At 38.9% G+C, this 12947-nt stretch overlaps 1 protein-coding gene across 2 annotated transcripts; it reads right to left on the bottom strand.

Annotated features, from left to right (window-relative positions):
- Positions 1–1161: 1161 nt before the first annotated feature.
- On the bottom strand, positions 1162–12208 carry iqub (IQ motif and ubiquitin domain containing). Of its 2 annotated transcripts, XM_066669219.1 has the most exons (13): positions 12080–12208; positions 11295–11534; positions 9971–10100; positions 8663–8830; positions 8346–8539; positions 7341–7496; positions 7051–7261; positions 6576–6751; positions 5968–6138; positions 5617–5793; positions 3999–4247; positions 3177–3362; positions 1162–2215 (listed from the first exon to the last, which is right to left on the bottom strand). In XM_066669219.1, exons 2-13 carry the CDS (start codon positions 11322–11324, stop codon positions 2048–2050), a joined length of 2016 nt encoding a protein of 671 aa, XP_066525316.1. In that variant the 5' UTR covers positions 11325–11534; positions 12080–12208; the 3' UTR covers positions 1162–2047. The 2 variants fall into 2 exon arrangements, with proteins under 2 accessions (XP_066525316.1, XP_066525315.1); XM_066669218.1 differs by lacking the exon at positions 12080–12208 and having other exon boundaries at positions 9971–10105; positions 11295–11990.
- Between the last annotated feature and the right edge of the window lie 739 nt (positions 12209–12947).

Here is a 12947-nt window from a genome sequence, read left to right as displayed (position 1 = left end):
TGATTGGTTGACAGCTCAGTCCCTCTCTTTACCCGAGTGTCCAAAACATATGACCTCAGATCAGAAGACAAGGTCGATTACAAAGTCGATCATTGAGGAGCCCGCACTGTTTGTAGAGGTGAGCCCAACTATATCTAGCTGGTATCTCTCAACCTCACTCACCAGCTCTGGCTCTCCCCCAAGTGAAGTTACGTTCCATGTACCAAGAACCAGGTTCTGCTGACAAGTTCCACGACGCCCCACTCTGTGCCCGATGAGCATTGCACCGCACCCCTACTCTGGATCTTGCGGGTGGTGAGACCACATGATTTAAAAGCATGGATGTACCTTTTAAATGTACATTTACACTGATTGTACCTTTAGTGTACAATCACTACAGTGCAAATAATTTGGTGGTGGATCATCCTCAGATCATACCAGTTTGTTGTGTCCTGTCTCCAATAATGAAGTACTAGAGGATGACCAACACAAACTGTGCAGCAACAGATGAGCTACTGTCTTTGACTTTGCATCTACAAGCTGGAACAATGGGGCAGGTGTGTCTAATTGAGTGCGCAGTGAGTGGAGTGTCTAAAAACTCCAGCAGCACTGCTGTCTCTGCTCCATTTGTATTAGCACAACACACATTAACCCACCAAACCATGTCAGTGTCACTGTAGTGCTGAGAATTATTTCTCACTCAAAAATATTCCTGCTCTGTGTCAGACCTGTCTATTGAAGGACAAGGTGAATAGGGATTAACAAAAGTGAGCAATAAATGAAGTACAGCCTGTAATTGTTGAACTAAATGAAACTATTTGGTAAGGGGAGCTGATGAAATGGATTAAGGGTGTAGAAACAAGTTAAAAAATATGTTAAGGCTGGTCTGCATTTTATTATAATAATCCATTCAAGTGGAATTCACTTCCAGTTATATGCCTTAATTTTGCACCAGACTCTAGACAAAGAGTGAGACATATAGTGTGGGGATACAGAGGTTTACCCAACATTACACTGTCCCTAAGGTGGACACGTACTACAACTGTATCACAAAGTATTCCCTTAAGAGGAAACAAAGTGTAAAAGGAAACTTAAGTATTATTTTTGCCAGCTTACAGAATTACAAGACAATTATCAACTTGGAAATTAGTTGCTATTTTTAATATAACCAAATTTGTCAAAAACCTTAATCCTGAACACTTAACTAATTACATGAATTCATTTGCATATTATTACTTATCGCGAATACAGAAAACAATTTTTGGTTAAGAGATTCAGGTTAAAACACAGTACATCAAGAAAGGTCTTAGAATTTGCAGTCCATTACAGAGAATAAATAGAACACTTTGATTGGAGTCTTATTCAGACAGTATGCTATCCCAAGTCAAGAGACTTTTTCATGAGCAGTAAATGAGAAGCAAGAGACAGTTCTTGACCTTTTCCCCTAACTGCATATTTTAGATTGCTCATCTTCCAATTATATCTGGTGCTGAATTTCATTCCTTCGCAATTAGTACCCCTAGAACTACTACGTTTTAAGTAACAGCATATTAGATTTCAATAGCTTAATGTGGATGTTGTGTTTAGTCATGGGACTGATTAATACACACTTCGATATGCATTCTGGACATGCCAATTTCAGGATAATGTTAGTGTCATTGACATGAAAAACACCTTAGAATAAAGGAGCAGATATATGTTTTGGGCCTATGTTTTATTTATGTAATGTACCATGTATACAGTGTCCAACCTGACAAGAAAGTATAGTGGATACTATACTCAATGATACTATAATTCAATGATAAAAACTAAGCTGTGAGTGAAAATGGATCTCAGTGGTTTCATGCTGGGGGTATTTTAGAAAACCATGAGGAAAGCAACTAAAACTCTCAAGGACTCTAACACAAAACCAGACACAACACCATTATCAATTGGTTATTACTACAAAAGTTATGGTCTAAAGCATTTCATTTGTTTAACAGTGTTCTACATTTAAAAAGACAAGAAAAATAAACAGTGGTAGAGTCACAAACTCCTGAACACTAAAGAGCCTGTGGCTGTTGTATTGTTACTTTGTTGCTGCAGTGAAGGGTTTTGTGACCAGCAGGTTATCATGGACCGCAGTCTTCGAGTCCGTATCATGAAGGTACTTGGCCATCACAGGGATCTGAGAGAAATACTTCCGGGCCAGAGTATGCTTATGCTTGATGTTGCGGATAAAAGGCATGCCATATGCCTGCAAAAAAGGGGAGGAAATATAATCTGAGAACAAGCTTATAAACAGAGTCCATTCGGTCTGTAACATACAGGAATAATCTTCTGCCTTGTATGCTAGTTCTGCAGCTTAACAGATACAACAAGAGTGCCAACATATTCCATGCGTAACATTCTTATCTCTGTGAGAGAGAATCCCTGACACTGATATAAAATGAGCTGTAAAATGAGTTTATTTCACATTCAGTGAGTTAACAGATAAAGACTTAAAGTATAGCGAATCAATCACAGAGACATAATGAGATTTCACTGCTTTTTTCTTTGAGCGGACTGAGCATATCCAATCATAGTCCCTCAGCTCAGAGCAACAGTGAAATTGTCCTGGCTGCTGATGTCACTGAGGAACTCAAGATGTTTTTGTCATGACAGTTTCCTCTGGTCTACATTACATTTCGATTGCCCCTCTATTTACAATAATCGGCTGAGCTTGCACTGTGTTTTCAGCAAGAAATAAAAAGGTGATTTCATCAACACTGCCATCTGCTGGCCCTTAGTGAAAATGTACATTACACAATTACAAGAAGCTTTTCACACCACAAATTTAATTACAGAGTTCTGCCAAGAATTATATTATATCAGATGTACATTCTCTTCATTGGATTCCAATTAATGAGTGAAACAATAAACTCACCTTATCTAATTTCAACCATAGCAAATACATAACTGCTATTTGGATGTTAAGATACTCTTTAATACAGTAGACACATACCAACTAAAAATAAACTTTTATTTATTTATTTGTTTATTTATTTATTTCCTATGCTCAGTTTCACAGTTTATTAAAGATATATTACCAGCATTCACTTCACTGAAACATTTCAAATAAATGGTTAAAAGTGAACAACTTTGTGCAAAGTTTTTGCAGAGTGAACGTCTGAATGCCCAGTGTATTTATTTTTTCGGAATGCTGAGTTTATATCCACCTTCTCTATGTTTTCGACTTTGTGGTGTGCAGCTGCTTCGTCCTTGGTGAGCAGGATGCAGTTCCAGGGGCTCCACTCATACAGTGTATCCCAGCGCACCAGCACCAGGTCATATAAGTCTTTCCAGGCGCTCAGAGCAGATTGAGCCCCCCACACCACATCCACCAGATACCGCAGATCCTGCTCCTAGTATAAACATACAGCAAACGAGTCAAATCTTGTTGTCCTTGATCAAAATACGGGTTTTTAGTTTTTTTAAACAACTACACATTTTCAACATGACCACACTTCCACGTGTTTGTAGAAACACACACACTTACTTACTTTTTGAGTCGCCAATCCACCTACCAACGTGTGTTTTTGGACTGTGGGAGGAAATCCACGCGGACACAGGGAGAATACACCAACTCCTCACAGACAGTCACCCAGAGCGGGAATCGAACCCACAACCTCCAGGGCCCTGGAGCTGTGTGACTGCGACACTAACTGCTGCCCCACCGTGCCACCCTTCCCTCTAATATATTAAACTCAACAAATAAACTGCAATTTTGCTACAAATTCAAATTCCATACAGAAAATATATCATCTTACATCTAGGATAAAGTGCTATTTTCTAAAATGAGACAAATAAATTTAAATATGTTAAAACAAACTAAATAAAAGCAACCTGTTCTTTGCAGAGTGAGCTCTCCACATATAGCCTTTTCTGGCCAGGGTGTTCACTAGACTGGTCCTTGCTAGAAGAGTGGCTGGTAAAAATAGCCTGTATTGCTATGTGTGTGTGGAAAGTCTCTTTGGGAGGGAGACACTAGTGAGAGATACCTGTAGGAGATAGGTGATCTTAGTGTCTGGGCTGCACTCTGCCTCTGCTTTGCGCAGGCGTCTGAGGATGGTTCTGTAATGAGAGATGTCCTCTCTGCGCCGGGCCTCATTGTCCAGTTCTGAACAGTGACGACAAACTCCCACCACCCGCGCACTCGCTGTCAGAGTAAACTCAGAACATGGCAGATATTTACTGCAGCCACGACACAGATACACATTCTTCCTTAACTCTGCTGGGTCCTGGGGCACCTGGGAGAGGAGAATGGCAAAATAAACCACTAGAAACACTCTTTCTAATTGCACAGGGCACAGTCAAGTGAGAACAAAAGTAACCAGAAGGCTTCCCATTTTCATCTTTAATGTCAGTTGTAAAAATAACAGCTGTTGATAAAAAACCATAGACAATTAAGAAGCTGGATTATACTGCTGTGGTGCTAATTTAGCTGGTAACTCAAAATCCAGAACAACATATAAACAGGTTTCTGTGGTTATAAGCATATTAGCTTCCCTGTTGACCAGTTTATCAGCATTCAAAACACAACACACTGAATTAATCAATGGATTTTCTATTAATTGATTAAAATAATAGTCTGAGGTGTGATACATTATGTCTTCAACACTTTTCAGTCATTTTTCTTTTAAATAATGTGAATTTAACAATATACTACATCAATGATTCTGATTTCATTAATAAACAAAGCTTCATGAGTACGCTATAAGACATACAGCATTTATCAAATGTCAAATATCAGTTTTAATTATAATTTCCTCATGATAAGTAGCTACAAATAAATGTTCAAAGACTGAAAACATTTTCAGATCTTTTTTGTCTATATGCAAATTAGTGTTGCCTTCAGGTCCTCTTTGGAAGATCCTATGTATGACTTTGACCTGTGTTCAAGTGATTTATGGTCAGAAGCAAATGGAAATGCTGGGAATAATGTTTAGGAAACAGGTACATAACTAATTTAAGCATGTATACAGTATTTCAGCCTCCATAAATATGGATATACACCATAAACCTGTACATATGCATTTCCAAAATAGTCATCTTTAGTGAATTCACAAGTCGCAATATGGTAGTCAACTCACTATGCTTCCAAGATGCAGTGCTTTGAAAAAGCATTCAGCCCAGTCTGTTTTTAACAGCATACACTGTTTAAATTCTGAACAGGTGGAATTACAATTAATCATAACAAAAGAAAAAAATATTAAGAACCTTCAAATCACTCTCAGGAAAAATGAGAAAACAGAAAACTCAAATATTAATCATGCCACAAATGTCTAAATCACACAGATGTGTTATTGTAAGACACAAACCCACCCGTGTGCCACATTGGTGGACTGTGTATTTTAAATTCATCAGAGTGGAAAAATGTACGTGTAATCAGTTCAGTTCATCGATGTATATTCTCAAATAAATAATTTCACAAAACAGTATAGTGGGCTAACTGTGATCCTTGATAGAACTGGGTGGGACTAAGCAAAGACATTTTTAGGTGTTAATCACCTCATGGATTTGGCCTGTAACACACTCACATACTCATTTACATTTAGGTGCTATATAGTGCTTGGTATCAAAAACAGTATGTGTCCTTGTTTTCTCTGTAATACATACCCGCAACATTTTAGCCGCCTGAGGGTTGAAAGCAGGGGTTTTGATGTACTGGAGGAAGAGGGTAGATATCCTCTTCCTCAGACCCTCCAAATTACTATCCTTAACTCCTCTCATCAACAGATCAGCCTCTCTGTCAATCAGTTGCACAATCTGCTGAGTCAGCTTACACTCATGCTCCTGTTCACACATATAGAGCACAAATGAGTATTGGGCAGAATTTACAGCACACAGTGTACATTGCAATTTATAAAAAGAATTTAGCGGTTTAGAATATTAAGAAACATTAATAACTGAAGGCATCACAATCCTCTTACAGAAATGTAGATATATGGTAAAAATGTGAAAGAATACTTTAACAGTGTGCTTGAGGGTTTGTAACACGTCAAGACGCTCCTCTTGGCTCAGGTACTGCAGATTAATGCTGTTGTATAGGTCTCGCAGCTCTTTAGCTCTGAGGCTGTAAGGAGTGTCCATCTGGGTCATGATCCCATCAAACGCTCTCCACGTCTTAGGGGCTGCACACTGTGCCAGCATCAAAGCAAACATTTGATGAAAACTCACACATCATTCTCAGTACCAAAAATTCAGTTCATCAGTCAAAACAGAGAACACAAAAACATTATGCTAGAAGACAAAAACACTTTGAGTGTGTGATATATTGAGTTTTAATCTTGTGTTCTTTTTTTTTTGTATTCTCATCTTTTGTTTGCTGTTGTGTTTGGCCTATCTTGGCCAATACACTACAAATTCTTGCAGGCTGAATTTGCTGGAAGGCAAGTGTTGATCATTCATATTTAGATGTTCTGTTCTATCTAAATAGTAGACTGGATATTTCAAACAAATGGCGAATATGAGTTGTAAAATGTGCATTTATTATATTTATAAATGTTACACAGTGAAAATGGGATATTTCCTGCCTCTACACTATACAATAAAGCTGGCTTTGAGTGGGGGCAGACCTTGTTGAGGAAGGCTTGCACTGCTTTTTCCTGGTACCTCTCTCCTGCAGCAATGCGGTGGCGTTCGATAGAAGCAATGAGTCCTGTCTCCTCCTGCAAAAGAGCACAGAGTGCTGCCTTCCTTTCTGCTCCATTCAGAGTGGCATTAATGCGCTCCACCTCCTCCTGCCTCCACTCTAACACACACAAATGCATACACACAAACATACACACACAAACACAAATACAAACCCACACACAGAGTTTAAATGTGAAAATCTGCTTATAAAATGCAGTGTCAACATACAGGTCCACTAAAAGTACCCTACATTAGGGCTGTTAAGACTAGTCTATTAAACAAAAACTAGGATGAATTTCTTTACTATAAGCCCTCCATAAACCTTGCACATTGAGTCCCCAAGTAAAAAGTTTGAGTACTAAATCTGTACTAACTTGATTTTTATTGAGTTATCAAGACACAAGCACATGCACTTACTCTCTAGTGCACTGTAGAGCAGAGCAAAGTCTGCCTTTTTCTCTGGGTTCATTCTCCTGTTGTACTCAGACCTGATCTGATCCTCCTTCTCCTGTACCTTCCGCCTCTCCTCTCTCTCTGCACAGGCCACACGTAGCTCCTTATCCAGACGCAGCTGAGCAGTTAAACGCTGGGCCTGCCAGCGCCTTACATATGTCTGTATCGTAATTGCCTGAGAACAGACACTTATAGTCAGCATCAAACACATCAGTGACAAAAAGACTCACACATACACACAAAAACACACATACCGCCTTTAGCCTCATGTTGTGAAACTGGTCTGCAGTGATGTATTTTACTGGAGTGATGAGTTTGTCCTTCATGTTGGACACGTAGCAGCCGATCTTAGTCATCTGAGTTGAAGTGCTGATGGCACATTGTTGAGCCTGGCTCTTCAGCTTCACTGTCTATAGAAGAGAGGCAGCAGGTAAATACAATCACCAGAAAAGAAGGCATAAACTTACACTCTTCACTTGCTATAAGTGTGGAATTCATAGTCTGGTGTACATTGTATATCATTTGAAACATGACAAAAATGTTTCATAATCAAATTTCTGAAAGCTTGCTATAATGTAGGACTTGTGAAAGATATTTGTGAAAAGGTTAGAAATTATATAGAAATATACTACTATATATGTATTATATATACATATAAAATGCTGTATATGCACAAGGGTAGTGCCGCAGTCACACAGGTTGTGGGTTCAATTCCCACTCCGGGTGACTGTCTGTGAGGAGTTGGTGTGTTCTCCCCGTGTCCGTGTGGGTTTCCTCCGGGTGCTCCGGTTTCCTCCCACAGTCCAAAAACACACGCTGGTAGGTGTACCCTCCAGGGTGTATTCCCGCCTTGCGCCCAATTATTCCAGGTAGGCTCTGGACCCACAGAGGCCCTGATCTGGATAAGCGGTTACAGATAATGAATGAATGAATGTATATGCACATTTGTTGTAAATAATTTACATAAAATGTATTCATTTCTTCATTCATTGTCTGTAAGTGTGACATGATTTTCCAAAATATACCTGATTAAACATTCCCAGTGCATTCTTGTTGTATTAGTATTTATATTTTGTGAATATCCTTAAGCTATGCTATAATATAACCAATATAATTTTAAGCTGTAATTATTATGAATGTAAAAATTGTGGGCCATTTAGAGGCGTGATTTAAGAGCGAAATTTATTCACAAAAAAAAAAAGACAAGATTCTTAATTATTATGGAACATTTGCGTGCATTGTACTTATGCTACCTCTACCTGCGTATCTCTGCTGAACATCTCCACACCTCTGTCAGGTCTCCTCCTGGGAATAGTCTGCACTGCAGCATGGTGGTACTCTATTTTAGTGAGCTTGTGACGATATCCCCCAAGGAAAGGCTTCTTTAGGGTGGCTCTCTCTATCTCTACCACTACATCCTGAAATGTGTTTACATCTGGGGATGAAGGAAGAGCTGGAAAAAGGCAGTAAGAAGCACAGAAGCAGAGAAACATAAAGAAATATAAACGTTTTTATGGACATCTGCAATAAAGGATGCTTGTGTGTAAATGCTGGAAGAATGAAACCTAGAACTGACCAGTCTGCACTCTCACAGTAATGACATCAGGCATGTTGCACTCCTGTTGGGCTTTAACTGGTTTAATAGGGTAATTCTCAGGGTCTAATGAGCTCATCTCAAACTGGACAGTGCCGTGTGGCTGCACTCCCAAACCCATCAGTGTCTGGTGGCCACCTACAGTCTGACCTGACAACCACAACAGTAAAGACTTAGAGATACATTCAAATATGCATTTAAAAGAAACAACAGACTGACAAATATCCTAAGGCCTATCATCGCTGTCTGAACAAAACCTTGTATTGCCAAATGTTAATTTTACATAAAGAATCAAAATTAAATTTTATTGCATCTAAATTACTAAATGTAACAAGTGTTTTACAGAAAAAATCTGGAGCATTTCTGTTTAATCCATTAGTCATCCATTAAACACAATGCAAAACATATTTTTGGAATTATGTAAAAAAAAAATAAAAAAACAGATCATTGACAAACACTGAGAGATTTTGTTCCAGCTTCAATAATACTGGCATTTAGCTGTTAATAATTTTAAAGACATTCATTAGGAATGGGTGAAAACATGGGTGAATTGTGTAATACCAATGCTACTCACATTACCAACACATTTTACCTTCCACTTAAATTAAAATTATTCATGATTTCTCCAGTGAACATCTGCAAATACCTACATCAACAAGCTTTTAGACAGTCTTGACATCATTATTAACTGCCAAAAGTCAAGTAAACAGAAAAAAGTAATCCTATTTTCAATCATCTATTTTTTTGTTTGTTTGTTTGTTTTTTAGCATCAAACATGTTTCATAAACTGGTAAATATTCAGATTACTCCATTAAAAAGAATATACATTTTTCACATAGCGGTGGCATGGTGGTGCAGCAGGTAGTGTCACAGTCACACAGCTCCAGGGACCTGGAGGTTGTGGGTTCGATTCCTGCTCCGGGTGACTGTCTGTGAGGAGTGTGTTCTCCCCGTGTCCGTGTGGGTTTCCTCCGGGTGTTCCGGTTTCCTCCCACAGTCCAAAAACACACGTTGGTAGGTGGATTGGTGACTCAAAAGTGTCTGTAGGTGTGAGTGTGTGAGTGAATGTATGAGTGTGTGTGTTGCCCTGTGAAGGACTGGCGCCCAATGATTCCAAGTAGGCTCTAGACCCACCGTGACCCTGAACTGGATAATGAATGAATGAATCCACCCACATTGATGATAAATGCTGGAGAATGGTGTAATGAAAAAATGTGATATACTTGGCCTAATGCATACCATGGTGGCTGGTATAGACATATTGCAAGCTAATAATATAAAGTTACTTGCCATTTAGTGTGATATGAATAATGTCTGATGGTACTCTCAGTTCATTAGCAAAATGACTCTTCAGGTCTTGAGTTGTGAGGCCAATGGTAAAGGCTTTGGTCATCATTTGTCCCTCTGGCATGAGCAAAATCTTAACTGCAATAGAAAATATAATTAAACAAATCAAAACCAAGGCACGGCCTTTGTTTTTTCCACCTCCATTCTGTTATGAAGAAGCAGATTGAGACCTCTGCCTACATGTTTATGTAATTGGATCAAGCACAAAAAGTTAACGTGGGCACATTAAAACCAGTGTGTTTCTGAAGCATAATGTACTGGAGGAAATGCACTTAAATACAAAGAACTGGAAAGCTGTCTAAATGTAAATAAGACAAGGTAAATAAATTGTTTCAAAACAAATATACATTATTCTGGAGGGACAATGTACCTATACCACTCAAACTAACCGGCTGAGAAATATTTAAATAGGTCAATATCATGGGCAAATGCATTTTCAGACTTTGATCCGCTATACAAAAAGCAACATTTATTCTTTAGACCAAATAGCCCAGATATGGAAACTAAGCACTAAAGACAGCTCATTCTTAATATATTGTTTTTGTGATTTCACAAAATCAAACATGGCTATTCAGTTATGGCATTTAACCCTAACCTAGTTACACTGAAGATCCATGCCTGTATTTTGAATGATGAGTAATGACCACCTCCAGTGACAAAATGGGTAACCTTGGTAACGTGTACATGTGGTGTTGTTTATAGGCTAGGAGACATATTGTGTGAAATAAGTAGTTAACACCAGCATTTATACTCTGACACTGTACTCTATACAGTGTTCCAAAAACAAATTCAGTGAGCCAGGCTTTTTAATTTAATAAACCAAAGGAACAAATCCTGGAGATAAGTCCTAGGGACTTGTTGCTTATTCATACATCTGTGCCTACTGAATGAAGGCAGGGGTGAAGTGTTACAGTTAACCAATTGAAATGAATTATGGGATTACATTCTTGGAAATCATTTCTAATTTCATGAACACACATGAGCTTTTAGGGGTTTAATCAATGACCAGAGGGAGGCTTTCATTATTTTTCAGACAGGACTTGCGAAAGGTTATTGGTGTAGTATGGTGATTCTTTCTGAGCTGTGAATTAAACCCAGTTTGCTGAATGGTGACTACTACATTATAACAACTCTAAGAAACACATAATGTTTGGAAATGAGCAGAGAACAATAGAAAACTGTTGATATTACAACCAAAACACCATACAAACTTCCAGGAGCCACTATAAATGAAAAACATGGGCTCTTAACTTAGAAAAAAAATCACCTGTTGCTGTAGAGTTTCCAACCTCATCATCAGAAGTCTTGATTATTTCACTTTCAGAAGGGCCAACAGTGTCCTGAATCGGGTCTGTAAGTGCTGAATCCTGCTGTGTTTCCTCATTTGTTTGCAGTGATGTAGTTAAAGTGTGGACCTCCGTTTTTAGCTCTTGTTGAATATCAGTACATTCATCAGAATCGTCCTCCCGTTCAGCCTCTGTCTGCGTTGCGCTCTGTGTTGGGATGTCTACAGTAAAGGTTAGATTAACCACTTTACTCTTTTCACCCGTCTCTATTTTACCAGACCCAGACGCATTGTCCTCTTCACCTTCCATCTTTTAATGTACTTTATGAAGGGGGAAAGATATGCAACTATCGCGTCCACGCTGCAAAAAAAAACGTTCATATAGTAGTATCTGGAGGATAAACAGTCATTTAACTACTTTACTCTCCTATGCTGAATTAGTCCGTAGTGTTTGAGCGCTGCCGTGGTAACAGCGCTAACACGGGATCCAGCTGGACGGAGAAATCGCTTGTTGCGCAACTTGCGCAGCTTTAAGCAACGAAAACAAGTCGCCATAACACTGAAGAACTCATATCTACCGCAGCGAGAGGTTCGTGTTTAAACTTTTCGAGGGGTGTGAGGTGCTGGGTGTGGCTAAACTCATACTAGAAGTATATCCGTACAAATCCATGTTTTTGTTCCCTTGGTCACTACACTGTCAACAGAACTGAAATGGAACTGACGTATATTAGCGTGTTCAGACAATGTGACTTTGACAAGTTACTCACCGACAGCAAAAAAAAGGCTTAGGTTATCTGTCAAACTGAGAATTCCTACTTAACCCACAGCCATAAAGAGCCTTTAAATGCCACCACGCACAGTCGGTCGTGCTGCAGCTTTACACTGCTGTTATTTGCTGCCCACTTCCATGAGCCATTGAGTGGCATGGTCCGCTTTAAATAGGAGATGACACGACTCTGTCCAACTGCCACTGGACTGAACCTGCATAACACATCAACATTAAAGCAAACACGCATGAACAAAAACTATATATATTTAAAACATATATTATTAATTTAATATATGGCGGGATTATTAAAAAGGGCGGGAACGGTGGTGCAGCAGGTAGTGTCGCAGTCACACAGCTCCAGGGACCTGGAGGTTGTGGGTTCGAGATCCGCTCCGGGTGACTGTCTGTGAGGAGTTGGTGTGTTCTCCCTGTGTCTGTGTGGGTTTCCTCCCACAGTCCAAAAATACAAGTTGTTAGGTGGATTGGCGACTCAAAAGTGTGTGTGTGTGTGTGTGTGTGTGTGTGTTGCCCTGTGAAGGACTGGCGCCCCCTCCAGGGTGTATTCCTGCCTTGCGCCCAATGATTCCAGGTAGGCTCTGGACCCACCGCAACCTTGAACTGGATAAGTGCTTACAGAAAAATGAATGAATTATTAAAATCTTTATATATATATATATATATATATATATATATATATATATATATATATATATATATATATATATATATATATATATAACTACATTTCAAACGTATTTTTATACTTACAGTATGGCACAAAATCTAAAGAAATGCACATAACATAACTCTACAGTATAATACCTAGCCACACAAATAGAATTTCCAATTCTCAGTGTCACTAAATG

This window comes from Hoplias malabaricus, chromosome 4, assembly GCF_029633855.1.
Source record: "Hoplias malabaricus isolate fHopMal1 chromosome 4, fHopMal1.hap1, whole genome shotgun sequence".
NCBI lineage: Eukaryota > Metazoa > Chordata > Actinopteri > Characiformes > Erythrinidae > Hoplias > Hoplias malabaricus.
The sequence above is the reverse complement of the archived record's forward strand: the minus strand, read 5'-3'. Positions and strand labels throughout refer to the sequence as shown.

Bases quoted from the DNA above. Each gene is read 5' to 3' on its own strand.
- iqub (XM_066669218.1), bottom strand. From the start codon at position 11,622: ATGGAAGGTGAAGAGGACAATGCGTCTGGGTCTGGTAAAATAGAGACG. The intron at 8,831-9,970 runs GCAAGTAACTTT...TGTGGTTGTCAG, and splicing joins TATTCATATCACACTAAATG to GTCAGACTGTAGGTGGCCAC. The intron at 7,497-8,345 runs GTAGAGGTAGCA...TCTCTTCTATAG, and splicing joins TGTTCAGCAGAGATACGCAG to ACAGTGAAGCTGAAGAGCCA.